We start from the raw sequence: 23653 nt of genomic DNA on the forward strand, positions 1-23653 counted from the left end.
AAGTACAAGAAACAGACAATGAAAAGAATAGTTCTCTTTTTACATGATGTACACCTCACACAATTAGTAGCTTACTTCTTATCACATCATCAGGTAGAAACGAATGACAACAACTGACCAATCACAGGCCCCGTGCTCCTCTGTCTTTATAGTACCTCGAAATCTGTAATAGCTGACCTTGTGTTAACCAAGCATCGATCAGTTTCACGTGGTGTGTGTATGGAATATACGTCTCTCATGATATGAAAGAGAACTTGAATGAGGCAGGAAGGAAGACTAAACATAATTGCGCAAACAGATACATCATATTTTTTAACATCGAAGTTATCGACACGTTTAGGATCGGGATTTGGAAGGCTCAGAGACGGACAACACAGAGGCAGTAATGGCAGGCACACCCTCACCACGAGTGCTGGTTGCTCTAGCCGCGGTCCTAGCGTCCGCGGTGCTCCTCCCATCAGTCGCAGGTAAGTCTCCGTTACGCTACTGGTGCACCAAAATCTATACAGATGCCATATAAAACGCTATTCACCGCATTATTGCTGTCTCATATACCAGAGAGGTACGAGGCGAGACTATAGCTGGTGAAAGCTCGAAACTAGCGAATTGAATTTAGGCTCTCTATAAGCCTCGAATTCGTGCAATACACATAGTCACCTTACGCATAAAGCTATAATCCACTATCGATATTCGAGTTATTATAAATCGAAAATCTTGATATCGGCCGCTCTTCTGGTTTAGTCCACATTTCGAATGTTCTTGGAGAGAAGTATGAGATGAATCAAAATGATTTGTTCTTTTTATTGATCATATCAGGTTCTGATGCCGGGATCTACCAGACGGCAGCAGTTGCAACTGATATTGATATTTGTTCCGAACTGGGAAGGTATATATGTTCCCGTAGAAAAGAAATACACGTATGGGTATACATATTCACAGCCAAACCTTTCTTAGCGGCCGCCTGATGTATGTGGCCACTAAATCCCCAGTACAGTGTTCTAGATCCTGTACAAATGTATGACGGCCAGCCTGTATATTGTGCCCACTAACGTTGTCTTTAAGAGGCCACTTTTCTTCTGCTCCCCTTAAAGGGATGGTACAGTACTGGTAGAGATGAAAATTGGACTTTAACTTTTTTGCGAGATACCAAGAAAACACTTATGAAATAGTACAGAGCATACCATTTTTAAGAGGAATTCAAAGTTTATTTGATGAAAATCGGGTTTGGAATAGCTGAAACATCAAAAAAAAAAAGTAAAACAAAATGATCATAATAAAATGTGGGTCCCATACTTTATTAGGATCGCTCTGTTTTGGATATCTCAACCATTTCAAAATCAAGTTTCAAACATTGAAATCCTCATGGAATTACATGCTCTTTTATATTTCATAAGAGGTTTCTCACTATCTCACCAAAAAAAAAAAAAAAAATGATGAAAATCTGAAGTTAAGTCTCAACCAAAACTATACGATCCCTTTAAATGGCCGCTAAAGAAAGGTTTGGCTGTATGCATGTCATTGAACATTGTATACACGGTATGCATGTGGTCAAAACGTCATGTAACTACTTGAGATGCTAGATGAATGTTTTTATAAAGTACTGATGCCAATAATGCTGATATGGCATAACGTGTAACATTATTCTGTAGCAGTCAGTGTTCCCCTCCTTGTTGAATGAAGTGTGTAACTTTGATACACTGATCATAGTATTCTCTGGAGTAGCTGGATTTTTCGACCATCTTCAAATATTTCCTTAGAGAAGATAATGATTACGGATAATATGGCGATTTTCGGCGTAAATATTATTGAGGACTGCACTACATAGCTGTCATCGAACACTTGGCGTATCCAGCAGCTTTTTGGTTACCGCTCCCAGTGAGGTGTTAGAGAAGGAGTGGAATCTCTATCCAATTTGTGCAAATTTATGAGTAGGTTGTGCAGCATGGCCGATGAATGCCTATCGCATTCCACTGACTTGATGTCCCATCCTCCAAGCCGCTTTTCCTTAGAGGTTTGGTATCGAGACCAAATAAAAAAAAAGAAGAAATGTAACAATATTTTGTTTTAAGCTCTATTTCAAAGGAAATGTTGAAATCCTGTGTGGAACTTTTTGGTTTATATTATGGAACAAATCCTCTCAGTTTTTTTCAAATATTCATGTTATCAAAACCCCAGGACTGATAAAAAAAAGAATATCACTAGCATATGTAAAAAGTTTGGTGTTTTACTATCTTGTCCACATTTGTGCATAACTTTGCATGATTGCCAGGTTATTAAGTAAAGTAAGATAATTAGCCTATGCGCGTTCCAGAGTGTTCAATAGCAACTTACAGTTAGAGAAATACTATTTTCACTGATTTTTATTCGAGTGTACTATTCTTTACACAATAAATGATTGCTGCCAAAAATACTGAAAGGGACAGCGAACTGCTGCTCGCTCGGTTTGTTGTGAATGAGGAATTAGTGCATACACAAATAGAAATGCTGTCTATTAGCACCTGCGATAGAGCACATGTTATCTTCTCCGCGCCACGGAGCATAGGTACAAAGGAGAGATTTTTGTTTCTTCTCCTTCTCTAACACCTCCCTGCTCCTCCGTATATCACCGAGCAGAATATGTTTCTGTTGCCAGCACAGCTGGAGGATGCACATTAGAAACTCCTCTACTTGCTTCCTTCTGTGCACATCATTAGGTTCGACAATACAAACCAAGTTCTGCCTTGGTAGCATCCTGTTTACAAGTAATCTTTGCCATGTATATGGAGCCCTTGCGTAGCAATGTCATCGCACTACTCCTGCAATAATCAAAGTGTCAAGTTAAAGGGATGGTATAGTTTTGATTAAAGTTGGGATTTGGATTTTAGCATTTATGAGATATTTAGAAACCGCTTTATCAAACATGACAGAGCATACCATTCTTAAAGTAATGCGAAATTAATTTGAAGAAAATTGGTTTTGAAATGGCTGAGATATCAAAAAACAAAGAAGTCCAAATAAAAGATAGGACCAACCTACATAATGATAATTGGGATCACTTTGTTTCTGGATATCTCAGCCATTTTAAAAACCGGTTTGCACCAAATGAACTTTGGTGGATTCCTCTTCGAATTGTATAGCCCTAAATATCCAATAAAGTCGTTTCTAATTATCTCACTAAAAGTTAAAATTTGAATCCCCACATCAACCAAGACTATTTCAACCCGCTACGATAGCAGAAAGTTCAGCACCTCATGTGAAGTTGAAGTTGAAGTTTGAAGTTTTTATTAGCAACAACATTTTGAACATGTACATATAAGAATCATAACACAATTGTATCTACATACATATGTGAAAAAATATACTTATCTGTTATTCCTTTATAATAACAGGATTAAATGATGATATTTCAGAGTTAAATATGATACATGTAGCGTAATTCTACAAAGTTGCTGTTGTTAACAAGGAAACCAAAAGTTAGCACAAGTGCTAGTCGAGATTGGTCACCTTGATCTTCATATTAAAAGCTACGTACAAAAGAAAAATTATTACATGGTTAGTTGAAATGACCGTGAATATCTATACATCATTCATTTTCTAACATAGAAAACTAATGATACTTGATACAGTATGATATATATATAAGAGTAGGAAATCTGCAAGGCATTTACGAAATGTAGATCTTTTGCTTTGTTCACGCATTTCTCGTGGCAATGTGTTCCAAAGTTTTGGTCCTAAGTAAGAAATCGAAAATTGTCCCTGTGCAGTTCTAAGTTTTATGTCTTAGTTGAGAAATTACGTAAATAGTGACAGTACTTTGAGAAGACATCAACTTGGGGTACCTTAAACCTGTATGAGATTTATTGTGGAAAGTTGAATATTTGTTACTGTGCCCCCTTCTGTCCTGCCCTCTTTAGGGATATTCTCCGACAGAATGGTTCTGCTGTCGACAGTGCTATCACTAGTATGCTCTGTGTCGGAGTCATGAACGGGGAAAGTTCGGGCATCGGAGGTGGATTTTTTATGGTCGTCTACAACCGGACCAACGAGAAGGTGGAGGCACTGAACGCGCTCGAGACGGCGTACAACGCAACGTACCCCGAGATGTTCGACGGGCAGGGAAAAGACGGGGCGAAGTATGGTGAGTCTGTTGATGAAAGTGCATTTATACACAAAGATTTGAGTCTTTTAGAAATCATAACAATGGTGCAGTCAAAAGAAGATGTATTAATATTGATAATGATGATAAACAATGATAATATTAATGATGATAATGATTTTGACAACGATGCTAAACTACTACTCCAGGACCTGTTGCTACTATTATGTCGTATACTTTTACTACTATTATAGTGGGCATACTGACACCACACACACACACACACACACACACACACACACACACACACACACACACAAAGAAACAGAATAATTATTGTGGTCAGTTAACTCTGGTTGGTGGTGAAGGTGTTACACTTACAGAGAACTTTATTTCATCATTTCGCTTTCTATCCAAGGAGCGAAGTCTGTTGCAATCCCCGGAGAGGTACGAGGTATGTGGGAAGCTCACCAGCGCTACGGGAGACTGCCCTGGTCCGATCTCTTCCAGCCGGTCATCGACCTCGCCAGGAATGGCTTCCGGGTCGGGTCACATCTCGGTAAAGCCCTCGACGATCTGGATGGAAAATGGGACCAATACCCCACTGTGAGGTATGTGGAAGTAATTTATTAGTTTTTTTATTTTCTTAAAGTATTGTTGGAAGTATAGCTGCAGCAGAGAAAAACAGATTATGATGTGGTGCAAACGTTTTAAACATTTAGCATCCATATTGTTGAATTCAGAACATTGTGTAAAAATGACGTTATTACAGCCATTAATGAAATAATACATTCACATAGCGATGGATCATTATGAGAGAAGGGAAGTATTCAAAATTAAAGAATAGAAACAACTGCGAGTAAGACAGGAGAGAGATAAAGGAGAAGAGAAGATGACGAAATCTGCAGATTAGTGCACCAATTAAGTTACATCTAATGTGATAGTATCCGCTGTTATAAACATCTTTTTTTTTCATAAAACAAATAATGCACTAGTGTTGAACGCCGGAGTGTATTTTTATTACGACGCAGAAATTGTGTACAATGTGTTATTTACAAACAGGACTATGTATACTATTCGAGAGGAGAATCGCGTGGCCATCGTCGGCGACACAATTACCAGGCCGGCCCTGGCCGCTACCCTTGAGGCAATAGCTGAAGACGGTCCGGATGAGTTTTATTCGGGAGAAACAGCCCAGAAGTTCGTCGCAGATATTAAGAATGGGGGTGAGTTAATTGTCAATTTGTAAGTTTACCCATTTTCTATGATTATGTGTTTTCCTATTCACTATGGAACACAATACGTTCATACCCATGTGTTATACACCTATACATCTCTATTTATCTGTCTTTCTATCTATCTATCTATCTATCTATCTTTCTTTCTTTCTTTCTTTCATCTATCTATCTATCTGTGATTATTACACAGGCATCGACAAAGTGGTTGTCCAGTGGCCTGGAGCCACTCAAAACTGACGTCAGGCCACCAAATGTCCAAGACGGTTATCTTTTGGTGGCCTGATCGCGCAATGAAGATTCAAATGGATTGTAGGTTTCCTCTTATTTCAAACCAATTCATTTCTTTTTTCTTTCTTGCGACCGAAATTTGAATTATAAAGGTATCAGTTGTCCGAACCACTCTAGAAAAAGTTAATGTCGTCTCCTGTATCAATGTATTACATATTATGTATATTGTAAACGGATACAGGTTACTTGAAAGTTGCAATGGTGCGTTATTTGTTATAATAGACTATAACAGGGTGCTACTCCTATCCTATGATGTATGATATAAGTAGAACATGTAGAGTATGGAACGTGCATAATGAATTTATGACTCAGTGTCATCATGGCGTATTAAACGAATGATAACGTATGTACCCATATGAATAGGGAAATAGAGAGTAAGATTAAGGATAGAGGGAGAGAAAGAGAGGGAGAGGGAGAGAGAGAATGTACAGTAGGAGATAGAGAAGCATTGCCATCGATGGTTTTAGTATATATCGGGGAAATAAATGGAGAATGTTCCATCCGAATGGATTGAAATGCTACAGAGGCAAACTCTTAATTTCCCTCGACTTATAAGTACGAAGAAGTCTACAGTGAAACCCATGCGAATCACGCTTATGTCATACTTGGGATTCACAAATTACAAACTCTTATATCAATTTTATCCATATTGTATGAAACAATGGCACGTGGCACATGATCGACAAACTGATATCTTCCTTTCCCATTTTTGACAGCGAAGTCAGAAACCTTTCTACTGTCCGTCCTTCTAGTTTTAGCTTCTCTCACTTTTTCGATATCTTTCATAAACTTTTTTTAATCCTTTGGTAGGTGGTCTTTTGACTCTTGCCGACATGGAAAATTACAGGGCCGAATGGATAGAGGTCGAAACGCTGCGAGGTTTCTCCCCATCCAACCTTACCGTGTACTCAACCACACTGACTTCTAGTGGACCATTTCTACAATTTATGCTCAGGACAATGGAAGGTGATTTTTTTTCTTAGTTTTCTGTTTGTTGGTTATCAAACATTACATGCTATTCTGTATCTCATCGTATCTACTTGATATACAACATAATAAGTAATTATTCAATATTATCAAAAAAGGAAACCAAACTTTTCTCAAAGATTTAATAGTGGGACTTCTATGTCCACGAAGAGTAAATTGTTTATTTTATCTTACGACATCTTACCGGCGTCTAAGTAGCACGGGTCAAAATTTGAATACTAGTATCCTGATTCGGAGTAACGTCCCTTTCATTCATTTTTGTATCACTTTTGATGATTTTTGAATTGTCATAGTAAGTGACTGAAATGACTTTTTTTTCATTCTAAGGCATTGCTGGTTATGTTCGCAGTTTACAAATCGGACTGTCTTGATTATAGTGCTCTGAGGTGATGACGAAAATAGGAACATAAGCTATGAAAGCTGTGGAAAAAGTGTGTGGAAGATAAATGATTAATGCCCTCAACAGTGGAAACCTCGTGCGAAACATTGTTTAGTAGGCCTATGCCTACTAAACAAAATATTATCCACGGAAAGTAGTATTAGATGTACTTGACCTTTGCGATCGTTGGGGAGGCACGAGGAATAGTAAACGGACCACCGTTTCCATCCGGCTCTATCTTGGGCTGCTGTGAGGAGGTCTGACAAGGGTAGAGCTGTCCATTCCTTCACATTGTCCAACCAGCTCTTTCTCTGTCGGCCGCGGCAGCGTCCACCTTCTACAGTGTCCTAATGGTATTAGATGTAATCATGATATAAGTGGGATATCAGCATTGTGATATCAACAAAAAAAAATTCTATCAAACAAACAAACAAACTTTGTATAATCCCTTGACAGTTGCAGTATAACAATCAAAACTTTTGCATGAATCGTCGGGTTTTCTCTTTTTTCAATCGTCTGAACATCATCTTATAACATAGTCACCAACACTCAAACATTTCTGAAATTGACGCTCCAGGTACACTTTTAAATGTGTCTGCAATAATTGAAAAGAGTGAAGTTGAAATAAAAGAGTTACAGAATTTGAAAGTTTCACACGCTGGCATGAAACAATAATACGACTACAACCAGTTTGTCTGTCAATCGGTCGTTGAATTTCTTTGATATGGTAAGTTATGATACTTGAAAAAAAAAGGACAACAGAAAATAACAAGGACAGGACTGTCTTTAATTTGTCAGATTTCGGACTGTCGGGAGAAGATCCCATTTCTGAGAACCAGATTGTTGATTTGTATCATCGCTTTCTCGAGGTGGGCAAGTTTGCTTTCGGGTCCAGAATGCATCTCGGGGACTTGAACTTCCAGGCCTCGGAGGATGTCGCTGAGAAACTGGAACAGGTACATTTCGGAAACAGTATGTTTGTTTTATTTATTGACTATTACTTGTTGCTTGTTTGGTGGCTTTCTGCTTTCCTGGTTGCGGTTCGTTATTCCAAAAGTTCGTCAATCCGAAAATAAAATAAGGTTCATTATTTTGGAGTGTTCGTTACAGTACGCATCTCCTTTTCATTTTCCGATTAACGAATCTTCGGATTAATTCAAACGAATCTACGGAATTACTGTATAACATCGCATATTGTGAATATTGGTAATCCAGTAAGAGGCGCAGAAAAAAAAAACAGACCACCGCGGGTGATAAAGGACCTCATGACATGAATGGAGGTTCCTCCAAATTTGAAAAAAAAAAATATAAAAAGATTAAAGGGTCGTCGAATTAAGTAACATGTATTATTTCAGAGCATAATGATACTACCGGCAGTATTCTTACTCTGCCAAATTAGAAAATGACCATTTGCTCTTTGAATTATTAAATCAGACCTCTTGGTAATGTGATTGACAATTGCTTTGAGAAACCTGTTAGAGTACAATCACTGGTTTTTTTTTTTCCAATTTCACAGACACTGGAAAATCTCAGGTCACGAGAGTTCTCTACCTTTATTCGAAACCTCATCAGTGATCACGAGAATGTTGTCGTGTTTAGCAAAGGGAGCAAATACGACATCGCATATGAAGTGGACGGCGAGGACGAGGATGATAGTGAGGAGGAGGGCGACACGAGTCACATCAGTGTCCTGGCTCCGAACGGTGACGCAGTGTCGGTCACGACCTCAGTTGGATACAGGTAGGATTTGGTTTTAACCATTCAATGCCCTCCTCATTTACATACTTCTAAGAATCTCAGATTTTCACTCAAATATCTTTTGTATAAAGATTATTACCATAGAAATGAAAATGAGATTATAGATCTGTGAAATGCAGATCGCAAGATACCTCTCTAGATACCTATTACAGGCTAGTAGAAGCCAATCTCATTTTCGTAATGTTCCTTTTTTTCGCAGGTCATGCTTTATCGTTCATGTTAATACATTTTGTTACAAGGGTATCCAAAAACTCTCAAGAAAAGTCGTAGCAACTATACTAAAGATACTTCAAATGTGTAAGCCATGTTATTGTCATTAAATTTTTGTACTATCTCTTTTTGGTACCTGGGTCTCACACATATTTGTCATTGAAGGAAAGTGTGAAATACTAGTAAAAAGCAAATAAACCCACTTCACCCCTTTGTCTGTCCATGTCATCAAATTGAATGCCTTTAGTTTCTGTTTACCAGTTGTGATGATAGACTTCCTCGCAACTGTGATTGATCATGTAACATTCTAAGAGATTTCATAAAACTATTTTTTTTTCAGCTGTGAATGGTAATGCCACGTGACAGATTAGATTTCATGTGCATATTTCTTAAAAAGAAGAAATTAGAGTAATTGATTATGACATTGAATGATGATACTCATTCTTTAATGCCTTTTACTTCAAGCTTTGGCTGCAAACACCTGTCTCTCTCCACTGGCATCGTGCCCAACAACCACATTCGCAACTTCAACTTTAAAACCAAGTATACGAGCTGGGATCTCTTAGCCAATAGGCTTGCACCGGGCAAGCGCCCTCTTTCGACCATGGGTCCGTCCGTCATCGTGGATCGCCAGGGAAATGTGAAAATGGTGGTTGGTGCGTCCGGTGGTCTGCGCATTCCAACCGCGAATGCCTGGGTAAGACAATGCCATGCCCATGGATCTTTCCTTTTGTTTGTTGTTTTTCTGCTTTTTCCCTCACTCCATCTTTTTTTCCTTTTTGTCTGTCTATCTTTCTATCTTTCTTTCTTCCCTCCTTGCTTGCTTTTCTCTCCCTCTACCTCTCCATTTCTATTTCTATGAATACAAGACGTGACAACTCCATAAATCTTACATTAGCACTGTCTCGTCCGCCCAGTTTCTCTACCCACTTAATATGTTGGAGAATTATTAATTATAATGACCCTAGTGTGATGTAAGCTATTGCCATATCAACTAAAACCTGGAAACTGATTATTTATCTTTACTTTTTAATTTTCATTCTTACATAATGCACATACAACTATGATGTCAGTAAAATCTCTCTCTTATATACATGAATATACACACAACACACACATTATATATACGTATATCCATACACACACACATACATACATACATACATACAATATACATACATACATATGGATATGTACTATGCGTATGTATGCGTGTACGTATGTACTTGTATATCCATTACAATGTTTATGCAGCATAATATGCATGTTTGAATTTATTCAATCTTCTCCTCGTCTGTCTCTATGTAGGCTACCCTTTGTTTATAATACACTTTCTCCCGTCCTTAACCACCCCCCCCCCCCATCCTCCCGATATGAAACAGGTGATATTCCGAACCCTGTTCATGAACGTGCCACTCGACCAGGCAATCAACGAAGGTCGGATCCACAACCACCTCCTGACCAACAAGGCCTACTACGAGAGTGCTGCCTGCGTGAGTAGAATTGAATAAAAAAGGAAATCACATCTCCAGTAGCTTTAAAGGGATGATATAGTTTTGTTTGAGATGGGGATTCAGATTCTAACTTTTAGTGAACTAATTAGAAACCACCTATATGAAATATTAAAGAACATACAATTTTAAGAGGAATTAAAAGTTTATTTGATGAAAACTGGTTTTGAAATAACTGAGATATCCAAAACCACAGAGTCCTAATAAAAGGTGGGCTCCACCTTTTACAAAAACCGTTTTTTTTTTTGGTTTTTGTTTTTGTTTGTTTGTTTTTAATATTTCCGCCATTTCAAAATGGATTTTGATCAAACAAACTAATCAAACAAACTTAGAAATCATGTTGGAATTGTATGCGATCTAATATTTCATATTATAAGTGGTTTTATATCTCACAAAATGTCAAAACACGAAACCCCATCTCAGCCCAAACTATACCATAACTTTAAGTGGTATTGATAATGATTATAATGATGAACATCGTAATTGATAATTCAGTGATTCGGGCAATTACCATTGAACGATGATAGTAATGATGGTGATAATCATCAAATCGAAAATATCGACAATGCTGGTGATAATAAAAGGACAATGATGATAATTCTGAGTGCCACACACCTAAATTATTTTCAGTTCTATTTACCCAGGCTAGCGTTGTTGGTGTATTAGCACTGCTCTCATTGAATATGATATATCACTATTTGCTAAATATCCCGACTATTGTCACTTCATTGTATCTTAGGAGACTTGTTTAGTACAAGAGGATGAGAAGAGAAAAAAAACCACTAATACACGTAGACAGAAATATATGAGGAAAAAGAACGAAACGATCGTGACTGATGTGGCAATGATTCCTTTTTTTCGTTTTGCTTGTGTCTTTACCAATTAACAAATAAAGGGATAAATAAAAAATGAATATATAAGCAAAACAGATAAATAAATAAGTTTGATATACAAAATATATTCAGTACGTTCATTCATCTATTCATTTCATTATTGTTGAACTTTTATTATTTTCAATTCATTCATTTATTTACTTATTCACATATTTGTTCATTTATTTGTTTAGTTATTTGTCTGTGTACTTATTCGTTTGTTTATGAATGTTCACTGCTTTTTTAGGAGGAGGAGCGCGAGATTATCTGTACGAAGCTGGCGGACCGCGGCCACATCGTATCCCACAGCTCCAGCTATGCCACTGTACAAGGTATTCTCCGGACAGACCAGGGCATTGCCGCCTACTCCGACCCGAGGAAAGGCGGGTTGGCCGCCGGCTTCTAGTGCTTGAAGACCTATCTCTCCTCACTCAACGGATTCAACGGAGAAAGTTGAGCTAGTTACAATGAAAATTGCCGAGGAATCATGTTCAATTTTGATACCACAAGTCTATCTTTTTTGTTTCTAATGTCGTGTTATTTTATTTGTTAGTTTTGCTTGTTTTTGATTTTTTTTTGTACTTCTCAGATTGAGAAAGCGCATGATTTTACGTTTCCTAATTTTGTATGCCTATTCTCGTCAGTGCTTTATTAGGTTTTCTTTATCAATCTCATGTATTTGATTCTATTGAATCACAATATAGCATCTGCCTTTTCCCAAAGCCGCCGGATTTACTCCATTTATGTTCTTTGAACAATCAACTATCGATTTGCTGTAATTTGTTTGCAGAATATTGTCATACATTATTGTGATTCGTCGTGTGAACGTATTTTCGCTGTACATGTTTTCAAATTGTTACGCTCATTAATCAATGCTACACGGTTTTCATTATTAGTCTTTTTTCAATGTTGTGATTTTGTACCTTAATCGTGCTGAAACTTGATTGTTGATTGACTATTAAAGTAATTTTGTAATTAATTTTTGTTGGATTTGGACTCTTTGTTTCTGTTTGCTGTGCCACCAAAGAGGAAATGAAGGCACACACGTGCGCTCAAATACGTACAGACACGTCAACACATTTTGCGTTGACACACGAAGAGTTTGGTAGACACACGGATAGACAGACAGACAGACAAATGCAAAATATAGACAGGTGGTGATAGATGTAATGAGAGAGAGAGAGAGAGAGAGAGAGAGAGAGAGAGAGAAATGACTCGCACTTCCTCCACTAAAACTGTGCTGCTCACTACTCCAATACACCACAATCGAGTGAATTTGCTCAATTAAATGCCTGCTTGCCTTGACATCGCCAATAAGTATCATAGTTACCCGGCAATACCATAAGTTATTGCAATTACTGCATAGTAAACCCTTTACCTGAATCACAAATCACATTTTGCTGTGACAAATTCGTCGCCAGTGGTACACTCCGAGGTAGACTTACTTGTTAGTCGATCGATTTTCTAGCTCAATTTGGGTTTTGTTTTAAAAGCGGGCGGGGTCGCCAGCTGTTCTGTGTGAGGTACATGTACTTATTCCGGTATGCTTATTGATTTATTTAAATCGAGGCGGTTGACTCGCTTACTTAATAACAATGATAAACCATCAGGACAGTTTGTGTACATGTCCTTGTTTAAGCTATGCTATTCAGTGGGTTCACGTCAATGAAAAAAAAAAAAATGAATCTACTTGTTAATGAGACATTCCAGACGATTTATACAATTTGACATCATGTACAATGTAGGACACAATTAAATAGTGCCAAATATAGATTTGTGGACTTGTGGTCCTTATGAAAATAAAACCCAAAACATAATACATTGAACATGGATGACTTAAGAGATTATTGTGCCACTTAAGAGATTATTGTGCCACTTGCTCAACAACTTCTCCTGTGTAGAATTATATGCATGCTTTCTTTTTTTTTCTCTTATTCCTTGAGCACCCAATCAGACATTCTTATGCGAAGCTGCTATGTCTTCATCCTCGTTCATTGTGATTTGTTATGAATTTTGAAAACATTCTTAATCCTCATGGCAATTACTTTAAATTCTGAAACTCAGTACCCAGTATTGTTGAAATGCAAACGTCAGAAGATTATTCGGAAATCATCTTCTCTATCGGGGATTTATTTTCTTTTCAGAGCGAATAAATAACTTTTAATTAGCAGAGTTAAATTAAATTAGGATTTTTTTTTTTTGTTAAACGATATTCCCTCATCGCTGGAGAAGCAGTGAAATTAAAAAGTAGAGTATTGGAGAATCTTCATGAACTCAATTTTGCCATTCTTTTCTAAAGCCCATGGCAAATTGTGATGTGATGTGTCAATGCAAGCAGTCAGGCATACGCATCTGTCACCTTTTGGTATGTGATGAAGCATAACAGTGTATAAACCACTGATGGGGCTACCCTGGGTAAAAAATGAAATAATTGAATCTTTGAAAGTGTTTATACTATAAAATTATTACATGAATATACAACAGAGCATTATGTCAATAATAGGTGCACAATCTTTTCATTTCATAGGAAGAAAATAGGCACTCTTTCACTATCATGGAAAAGGCAATTCCACACAAATTCACAACAAAATTAGAATTAATACTTCATCAATAATGATTGTAATGTATACATACATACTCCGTATGCATAATCATATTCATGCAATGAATTATGTAACTGCAATCGACAGTTGATTCACGTTGTGTCTAGACTATCCTTCTCAGGGTCTGGTCGTAACTTACAATTAAAGTTAGATTTGTTTTTCCATATTCGTTACGACAAAAGAAAATGGTTTTCGCCTAATTGGTGAATGAGTCTAGTCTGTGATCGAGACTATGCCCATGGAACCTCGCCCAAAGAAGGAACTCTACGATCGATATGGCGTTACGTAATACAGATTGGCGCCAGTGTACTCTTCGCTTCGTTGGCGGATAAAATTTTGTTCGCAGCTGAAAAATTGCAGGAGAGATTCCGTTCGCAGAGAAAATTTCGTTGGCAGAAAAACATTTGCCGCTCAATTACGAATAATACTCTGAACACCACATTTCCGAGGTGACTCTTTATTCGAATACGCCTGGTTTTGATTTATTTTCGTTTTTGCTGCGATGAGAAGAAAACTAGGAATGGGGACTTACACGTACAGAGGAATTATTGTTTTACTCATGTTGGGCTGCACATACATATTACTCGGTAAGTGCAATTCTGCATTCCTGATGGCTTGATAGTTTTCTCTTTTTTTTCCAATAATTTCTTGCATGCTTAAATGTGGAAGATGTATTTCAAAGATAGGACATTTATATATGTAAATTGTCTAAATATCTGCATGTGTGTTTAAGGGTGTATGTGTGTGTGTATCTATTTATTTGTTTTTTGTTTGTTTGTTTGCTTGATTGCTTGATTGTTTAGTCTGTAATCTTCCGGAAAATGATATGAAGAGTGCATGTTATCAAAAATACGTATGTACTGTATATAATTTCCGTGTTTTCACGTAGTTTCATACGATTATTTCTATACGATTTATTTCTATTCAAAAGAAGTACGCTGCGAGATATAATAGTGAAATGTGCAGCTATACGCATACCATAGCCACTAAAATGATATGAAAGTGCAAGTAGATGAATAAATTAGGCTTACAACAGAAGGAGAAAGTAAAATCATGGTTTAGAAACAAAGTGTCAATCTTGTACTGTAACCTCTTCGACGAACAGATCAGGTCGAAGCCGATATGATGACGATGATGATGACGAACTCCACGTCTTCTATGATGCGCATGTCGTCGAATACTGAGGAGAAACTGGTGGCCGACCTCCTGTCCGAGTACAGCCGCTACGTCCGACCCGTGGTCAACACGTCCAAAATATTGTACATTCACTATCACCTGAGACTCTCAAGAATATTGAAAATAGTACGTATACGAAACTATCGATAGTGCGTTATCATCCCTCAATTTTGTCCATTATTTTTGATTATGCCATAAGAATACATGCAATATAAGTTTGATGGTACCTACTTTGTACATGACCTAAGCAAAGAGTGAACTGCAATGGCTTACAGTGCTCAACTACGTAGGAGCTCTTGTCGTACAATGAGTTTTTTTCTCTTTTTTTTTCTCTCTGTCTTTCTTTTTTTTTTAAACGAGTCGTCCCTGTTTTTTATGAAGATGTTCATCCTCACGTATTTTGTAGCGTTGGAATGACGATAGAGCTTTGCATTTCGCGTGAAACAACTTTTGTCATTCATTAATAATGCGTATTTGGGGGTTTTCTTGTTATCATAGAAAATATACAAACAGCTATGTAATATAACATTGTGACGATACAGTGGATGTATAACTGTATGTTTATCACGTGATGTACCCCTGTATACGAGTTATATCGGTTTTCTCTGCAATCACAATCATACAACATCCTGTCTCTATAACTGCTGGAGGTCATGTCAGAGAAAGTTATTGTTCATAATGAGCAAAACACATTAATGACAAAGCAAAGCAATCTAATATTTATTTCAATATACATTGAATTAATGACTGAGACGACTAAGTTGATCTATAAAACTTGCAGTCTCAAACGAAACTTTTAAATCGAAATACAGCAATCTCAGTCCTCAACATATTTAGTAATATTAAAATCTTGTTCCTTCGATGTCATCTTATCACACTTATCTTTGTCCGGAAATAAAGATAACTATTACAGTTGATGTTCAAGTTAATATGGTCCAAAATAAATGCAGAAAAATATCAGACTAAAAGAAATTGACGAATATTTCATGAGTTTTTCATAACATTTTTCTTTACTTATTCAGGACGAGAGAAACCAAATTCTTATCACGGCTATGTGGCTGGAGCAGGTAAGTTACATTCACGATATTGATATGAAGTAATAGGATCTCTTCAATTGTTAAAGTATTATACATGCAATGCAGATTTGATGTACCAAACAACCTTAGACAATGTAAAACTGTGTTTTATTTCAGCAAATTTTAATGTTTTCAGTATATCGATATCCTCTGCTTACTAAAAAAAAAAAGCGCTGCATCACGCCTTGGTCAATGTTTCATTTTTTACGCATTGTTTTGAGTTCTGGTTATGAGCAACTATACACTCTCCATGAAATTGAATTTAAAAAAAAGCTTTGTTAATATTACTAATATTTCTACTAATTCGGGACCATGTATTGGCTAAACAGGTGCTTGTTGAATCTCGGGTTCAACGCATCTCGGGTTCCCTAAACAAAGTTGCACCTCCAAACCTGTCTATCTAGCATGACCGTCCTCGGTTCATTAAAGCTATCAAGGCCTGTGTCGTTCTTACAAGTATCATTACACGTGTGCGTGTAAACATTATATAGCTCGAATATGAAGTCTGGTTCCATCAGATGTGAATCTATATAATGGTATACATCCATTCTCCTGTGCCACCTTTCCACAATTTTATCGTGCTGTTTGTTTTCATTTATCGAGAACTGGGTGGATGAATACCTGAGGTGGGATCCGATGGACTATGACAACATCACCAGCATCCACGTACCTTCCACTCTCATCTGGATACCAGACACAGTTCTTTACAACAGGTGGGTGTTTAATATTTGGTTAAGACCCCTTGATAACGACGATCTTTAAGCATAGTTCTTGGGTGATGGAATTTGCTTGTTAAGCTTTCATGTTTGGTGATCTTAACATTGTTTCCCAAGGTTGAGGTCTGCTGAGTTCCCGTTCGCTCTTATTCTTTTTTTCCTTTTTATCCTTGTGTTATTTGGAATGGGTTATCTCTGGCTTTTGGTTTTTTATATATTGACGTGTTTTGTTTTTTTCTAAGAGGAAGTAAAAGCCAAATCCTTGATACTGAATGATATTATTCGTAAAATTAAATGGCATTCCAGCTATGTTTTGTCCGTGAACAAATGTACAATTAAATGGGGAGTAGGCCTATATGCCGAAGGGAGATGTCACAGACTTTTGTTATTTTACAGCTTGGGTAGGAACGATGCATGGTCAGTAAACAATAGTGTTCACAGATATTCAGGTCAGGTAAGATTGTTTAGAACCAGTTACCATGGTGATGAATGGCTATGACATCATTCTTGGTATTCTATTGCAGGTTTGATTTTGGTACTAATACAAGTTGTAGGTAACCGGAATATGTATTGATGTACGAAATATTTGTTTAATATGATCATTCATCATGTCAAGATGTTTGGAAAAAAATTCATATTTGCCAATCCAACGTGGTTGAACATTGCACTTATTGTATCTTTCTTCTCTTGTCATTATTTTTCTCAGTGCTGATGTCGACAAAGAGCCCGGAACTGACGTCATGATGACGAACGCCATCATCAGCTACAACGGGTCCGTCTTCTGGCAGGCTCCCGCCATCTTCAAGAGCTCCTGTAAGTTAGAGGTCTCCTACTTTCCCTTCGACCAGCATCGCTGCAACATCAAATTCGGCCCGTGGGCCTACCTCGGCAACGAAGTCGTGATGAAGAAAGTCTCAGGTAAACAGAAAACAAATTCTGCGAATTAGCTATACGGATGTGGCTTTGTCGTCTCTTACCACCCTGAAAAAGAAACCTCCCTTTTATCCGTTCGTGACAGATAACAACCTAAAACCGCACACTGTCTGTGCAACGTAGAATAAAATGGCTATCATTTTGTGGTTGTTTACAGTTTAATCAGTCATTTACTTCATAGTTAGAATTTTCAAAGAAGTATAAGGATAATTTGTTATTTCGCGAAGTAGTAGGGTCGTCTTCCCCAAATCGTAATCACTTCGACCACAATGATGAATATTCATTGGCTTCTTTTGTTTTGTTTTTAAGAGAATGAGAACAGTCATGTTTGTGACATCTTGATGTGCTTTTTCGTTTACCTCAGACTCCGGCGACTTCTCTCAGATGAGCAGCAACGGTCAGTGGGAGCTATTGGACATGCCGGTGGAAGAACACCTGGTCAAGTATGGCTGCTGTCCAATCCCTTTCTCCGACATCGAGTTCTTCATCGTGCTCCGCCGCAAGGCCCTCTTCTACGTCTTCAACCTCCTCTTCCCGTCCGTGTTCATGTCACTGATATCGCTCCTGGGGTTTTACCTCCCGCCCGAGTCCGGCGAGAAAGTTGGTCTCAACATCACCATCCTCCTGTCCTTAGTCTTCTTTCTGCTCCTCAACGCCCAGCTGCTCCCGCCATCTGACTCCATCTCCTACTTAGGTACGACGAGACGAAAGCCAGAGTCCCGCCCATCCATATCCCGACCGCTCATTGTTCTCTAACTTTATCGTCTGGAGCGTTTTCAATCCGGTTGTCTGATTTTATGAATATACTCAGTATCCAATTCGAAGCATTCTCTTTCAGCTTAGCCCTTGTATGTTATTTCCTCCTTCTGTTCATTTCAAATTAGGTGTTAGTGTTACGATTTTAGAGATGCCAATGAATATTTGGCGTTGTTCGTACAGTTTTCGTAAGTTTATCCAGGAAACAATTCACCAACACCAAAGTGGTTTCTGAATTTTTACTCTAATCATAATGATTTTTTTTTTTTGTTGGCAGAAGTTTTATTGATTCATTATCCTATATCTTGGCCCATCAGTTTCATCAATTATTCCTATTGCCATTTATCATTGTTATCATCATTGTAACAATCAAAATTGTAGTTATTTTTAATCATTAACATTATTGCCATTAGTACAATCATTATCATGATTATAATCATAATCATCATCATCATCATCATCCTTATGTTGACAGGTCTGCTTCTATCCATCATCATCGGTATCATGTCCGTGGAGACGGCCATTTCCGTCGTTCTCCTTCGCATGTACCACCTCCGCATCCGATACCCTCCACCAGCCTGGGCCCGCTCCATCATCCTCGACAAGTCGGCCCGGTGGCTGCGCCTCGACCGCTACCACCACGAGTTCGACCCCAACCCGACGTTCGACCAGGGCCTCAACGCAGAGGCCATCGCCGACCCGTTCGAGTTCGACACCAAGAAGGCGACGAGGGAAGGGAAGTTGCTCGGATCGAGCTTCCTGCAGAAGCTCGAACTGGATGCCGATGACTACGGGATGGAGAAGAAAGGCAACGACGAGGACGAAAACGAGGTACGAGATCGAATTATTAGAGTGATTAACATTTTGATCTTTAAGAACCCTAAACATCCCAAGATAGCGACCGCTGCGTTATCTTCATCTGCTTTTTTCACCTGCTCGTGCATGGCACTGTAGAAAAGGGTTAATGTTCTCTGAATGTGCGTTGTATCGTGCAAACATTTTGTAGCCTCATATTTTTAGCAAGTGTTTAGGTAGCTCCAATGTGCTATGCGTTTCTTTAAATAAATAGAAGCTACTGAAATATGCAGCTCTCTTCATATTTTCGATAGCCATGTAAAGTGGGAAACCTATTGAGACCCAGTCATACTGTATATAATGGTGGTACGATGGTTCGTTTCTCTCTCTCTCTTTCTTTTTTTTTTTTTCTTTTTTTTTTTTTGGGGGGGGGGGGGTGGTTAGTATATAGATTTCACGCTTACCGCTACCATGATTACCAAGCAGGTCTCGTGATGTAACCAATGTCATTGTCTCAGGTCAAGTTTAAAAGTACATTGAATGTTGAATGTTGTTTTTACGTACATTGGTCATGTTGGTCACAATGGGAAATCACTGAAAATGACCAGAAGTTATAGAAAAGGAATCATATGTTGCTTTTTTATTTTGTTATGTTTTTACTTCAGAATTTGCCTTTCTTTCTTGTTTTTCACAGGTCGGTAGCGCTGGAATCGGTTCCTCTATCTTCCGTATCGGTAACTACCTGCGTCGTCTGGTGAACATTTCCAGAAAGAATGAAGCGACATCGTCGATCCAGCAGCAGTGGATCGATCTTTGCATGGTCCTCGATCGTCTCCTGCTAATCCTTATCACTCTCGCCCTCGTCATCTTCACCCTGATAATTCTTCTGCTTATGGCCGCCTCTCCCCAAAATGTCTGAGAACTTCAGCCTTTCATTTTTAAATCTCGCATCATTATTATGATTATTATCAATCATATCATACAGCATAAGTACCATCGCAATCATCATATCCTTTTTCAAAATCATAAGCGTCATCTTCACCCGCATTGATCATGTTGATACTAATGATCAAATAACATCGCTATCAACATAACATCATCAGCGTCATCGTCATCATTATCATCCTCATCATTGTTGTCGTCATCATCATCATCACAATTATCATTATCAAAATATCCATCATTATTAGTATCAAAGTTGTTATGATCAGTTGCATTAGAAGCAGTATTGTTAACATTAGTTTCGTCAGTATCGTCTCTATCGTTATCGCTGCCATATCATCATCACCATCGTCATCCTTTTCATGAAGACGCGTTCCAATCTGAAGACTAGGTCTTGTAAAAACTCTTTTCGCCCCGGTTTCGTTTACAACCAAATCGCACGTACACATTCAGGTACTGTATGTCATGATTGTGAGGTAATGCCTGCTGCATGTCACATGCACGCAATAACAGCAGCTACCAACTTAAGAATTTTGCCAGTATGTGCGCCTTAAGTCCTTCTCACCATGAGAAATCTGAAGACTGCGGTAGCGGATCCGCGAAGTGCTCTGTGTTCTGGTCCAATATTGGTAGTGCGGTAGATCATTACTGCCGAAAGACATCATTCAAATATTTTGGCCGGAAAGAGAAAAATACTCGCGGTATAGTGTTAACGACTGAGCACAGATTATACCCTGCCAAGTATATTTTGTTTTTATGATTGTCTGTCACTTATTGTTTTGTCTTGTGTTTTTCGATTGATTACTGATATTATTTTCAATGATTCATTACTCTTATTTCGTCTATGGGATTCAGCCTCGATTGGTCAATGGTCATACACTTCGATCCACACTGCCACTCCCATTCTGAGTAAGATACGTTTTAGTTAATTATCACTTTGTCAGGATATTGTTTTATTCTGTACGTGATACTATGATGAAATCCAATATCAATTTCGCATTTTGGGATGAGAAGTTGAAATATATGCCTAAACTTGAAATATTGAAGTCAGCAAAAATAATAAAACACGTTTTCAGCAGTTTGATGATGTATCTGTTATCAAAATTTCCATCGTTCTACAAGCTTTTTATTCAGAAGGTAGAAAAAGACATTCTTATTTTAGTTCCTTTTGGTCACATGTCTTTATCAAATCAACTGCTGAACTGTCCAAAGCCTTTAAATCGCTAACTTTATAGATGTCTTTTAAAATCAGCAACTAATTGAGGATATCTTAGTTAATACTTTTTCAATTAAGTCTCATCCCTCTTCCCGTCTCTTGTTATCTCCAACATTGCAATGTAGTTTATCAATGATGTCTACACAGTGAAATGAAATTGGATTTGGGATTTTTGTAAAAGTCTTGTACATTACATTTTTTTTTCAGCTGCATTTTAAGCAACTAAGAAACGTAGCTCGTGGAGTTGAATAAAAATCACCATTTCATGTTCATTCGTGTATATGATATTATTTCCACTTAATATCTCATGCTGGCATTTATTTAAAAAAAAGTGTTGACGTGTTGTGAAAACTCATGTATGTAATACTTGTAGATTTCTATGCGTGTGAGGTCGACTGAATATTTTTGAATCTTTTTATTCTGCAGTAAACTATTTATCGTAAAATCTATACTTTTCCTCCCCTAATTATCACTGAGATGTAAGGTGAAGATTGACGTGAAAGAATGATTGCATGTGTAGATCTCTAAAAGTTGCAATAAAGAAACCAGCGTAAAGAGACAGTGGACCGTTTTCGATCAATTTGGAAGAGGGGAAATAGAAACACACTACAGACACACAACAAATCAAAGGACACATACACACAAACGCGCGCGCACACACACACATATACACCAACAAGAGCGATGGATAAAACTGTCCAAGTCCTGATCAATACACATAACCAGGCAAAGATGCTCTTAATGGTATGACCAAAATTAAAATGCTAATTGTATTATTCCGCTCGCAAGACTATCGATCAGTCACGAACTGTTTCCACACGCAAAGAGCGTTTTTCGATTTAACATCCCCCACTTTGTCGTACTTTATTGACGTGGCCTTATTATGCAAGAGGTTAATTGGGTGTGTGTTCTACCATCTGTCGGCTAGATTTCATTTGACATGATGTGTGTGTATAAATAAATATATATATATATATTTATTTATTTATTTATAATATATATATATATATATATATATATATATATATATGAAAAAAGATGGTGCGTGTGTGTGGGTGCGCGCGAATGTATGTGCGTACTAATTCATACAGTAATGGTTTCCATCAAGAATATTTTGATATTTTATGAATGAAATCGTATGGAGACAAGACTTTTATACAAGGCATTATAGCTTTTCTGTCTGTCTCCGAACACTTTCAAATGTAATGTTATACTGATGCTTATTGTGATCATTCTTTTTTCTGTTATTGTATGGTTTTGTCAATTTTGTGTATTTTATTTTTTCTTCTATTTAAATTGAAAGTGGTGAATAAATCGAAACTATAGCTGAAACGGAAGAAATAGAGATAGATAGATAGATAGGCCTAGATAGATAGATAGATAGATAGGCCTAGATAGATAGATAGATAGATAGACAGATACACACAGATATTCAGAGAATTAACCCAGTCAGACAAAAAAGGAATCTGAAATGTGTATGTGCAGATACGTGTGCTACTTTACAATTTTACTGACACGATGCCGAGCGTTTGTGTAATTGTTGTTTTCATGATTTTGATATGCATTTGTTTATTTCAGCGACATTGAAAAGTGGCATATTTTCGTGTAACCGCTTCACTGTTATGAGTTTCCTAATGTTTAAAGAAAGAATACAAAAATGCATTATAAGCCATTCTTTATCTATTAAAAAAGAAATTGCCAATATACGAGATACAGATCGACATTTGCACCTACAAAAAAAAAAGACATAACTGATTTATACACGTGTATCCTTGACGACATAGTGAGAATTGCTTGACATGAATCAAACATCTATTTTCTTTTTCACCAGTATACTTTATAAGAACTTCAATTTGTATGATTATGGTTTCGAATGCACATGGAATGCAATTGCAAATTTGATGATAACGCTTTAACCCCCCCCCCCCCAAAAAAAAAGAGAAAACCATCAACATTTCCACAAACAATGGCAACGAAGAGGACCACTCGGAAGGAAAACACCTCCATCATGCAGCCATAATTCTGATGTCGCCATTTCGTAGGCTGGCCCTTTGACCTTTGCCATTTGCTCTTTGCCCTCATTTCCTTTTTTTTTACTTCAAGTTTGGTGAAAAATCTGACC

The 23653-nt window shown here is 37.6% G+C and overlaps 2 protein-coding genes across 2 annotated transcripts; both read left to right on the forward strand.

Moving 5' to 3' along the window:
• The first annotated feature begins 385 nt into the window (after positions 1–385).
• On the forward strand, positions 386–11724 carry LOC139715243 (glutathione hydrolase 1 proenzyme-like). Its single transcript, XM_071626828.1, has 11 exons — positions 386–467; positions 817–886; positions 3894–4117; positions 4494–4686; positions 5138–5301; positions 6412–6567; positions 7766–7902; positions 8484–8707; positions 9401–9632; positions 10318–10428; positions 11575–11724. The coding sequence occupies exons 1-11, from the start codon at positions 386–388 to the stop codon at positions 11722–11724; spliced, it is 1743 nt and encodes a 580-aa protein (XP_071482929.1).
• Positions 11725–14196: 2472 nt separating this feature from the next.
• On the forward strand, positions 14197–20292 carry LOC139715244 (neuronal acetylcholine receptor subunit alpha-10-like). Its single transcript, XM_071626829.1, has 8 exons — positions 14197–14206; positions 15027–15223; positions 16120–16164; positions 16777–16886; positions 17596–17807; positions 18187–18516; positions 19054–19409; positions 20068–20292. The coding sequence occupies exons 1-8, from the start codon at positions 14197–14199 to the stop codon at positions 20290–20292; spliced, it is 1485 nt and encodes a 494-aa protein (XP_071482930.1).
• Positions 20293–23653: the final 3361 nt, after the last annotated feature.

The sequence above is a fragment of the Diadema antillarum genome, unplaced genomic scaffold, assembly GCF_040938485.1.
Source record: "Diadema antillarum isolate AM-2024a unplaced genomic scaffold, OU_Dant_1.0 seq00003210_RagTag, whole genome shotgun sequence".
Classification (NCBI taxonomy): Eukaryota; Metazoa; Echinodermata; class Echinoidea; order Diadematoida; family Diadematidae; genus Diadema; species Diadema antillarum.

Excerpts from the sequence above, each read along its gene's own strand:
- LOC139715244 (XM_071626829.1), top strand. Across the intron at positions 18,517-19,053 it reads TGACTCCATCTCCTACTTAG|GTCTGCTTCTATCCATCATC; the intron begins GTACGACGAGAC and ends TTATGTTGACAG. Across the intron at positions 19,410-20,067 it reads ACGACGAGGACGAAAACGAG|GTCGGTAGCGCTGGAATCGG; the intron begins GTACGAGATCGA and ends TGTTTTTCACAG.
- LOC139715243 (XM_071626828.1), top strand. The coding sequence starts at position 386 with ATGGCAGGCACACCCTCACCACGAGTGCTGGTTGCTCTAGCCGCGGTC. Across the intron at positions 887-3,893 it reads ATTTGTTCCGAACTGGGAAG|GGATATTCTCCGACAGAATG; the intron begins GTATATATGTTC and ends TGCCCTCTTTAG. Across the intron at positions 4,118-4,493 it reads AAAAGACGGGGCGAAGTATG|GAGCGAAGTCTGTTGCAATC; the intron begins GTGAGTCTGTTG and ends TTTCTATCCAAG.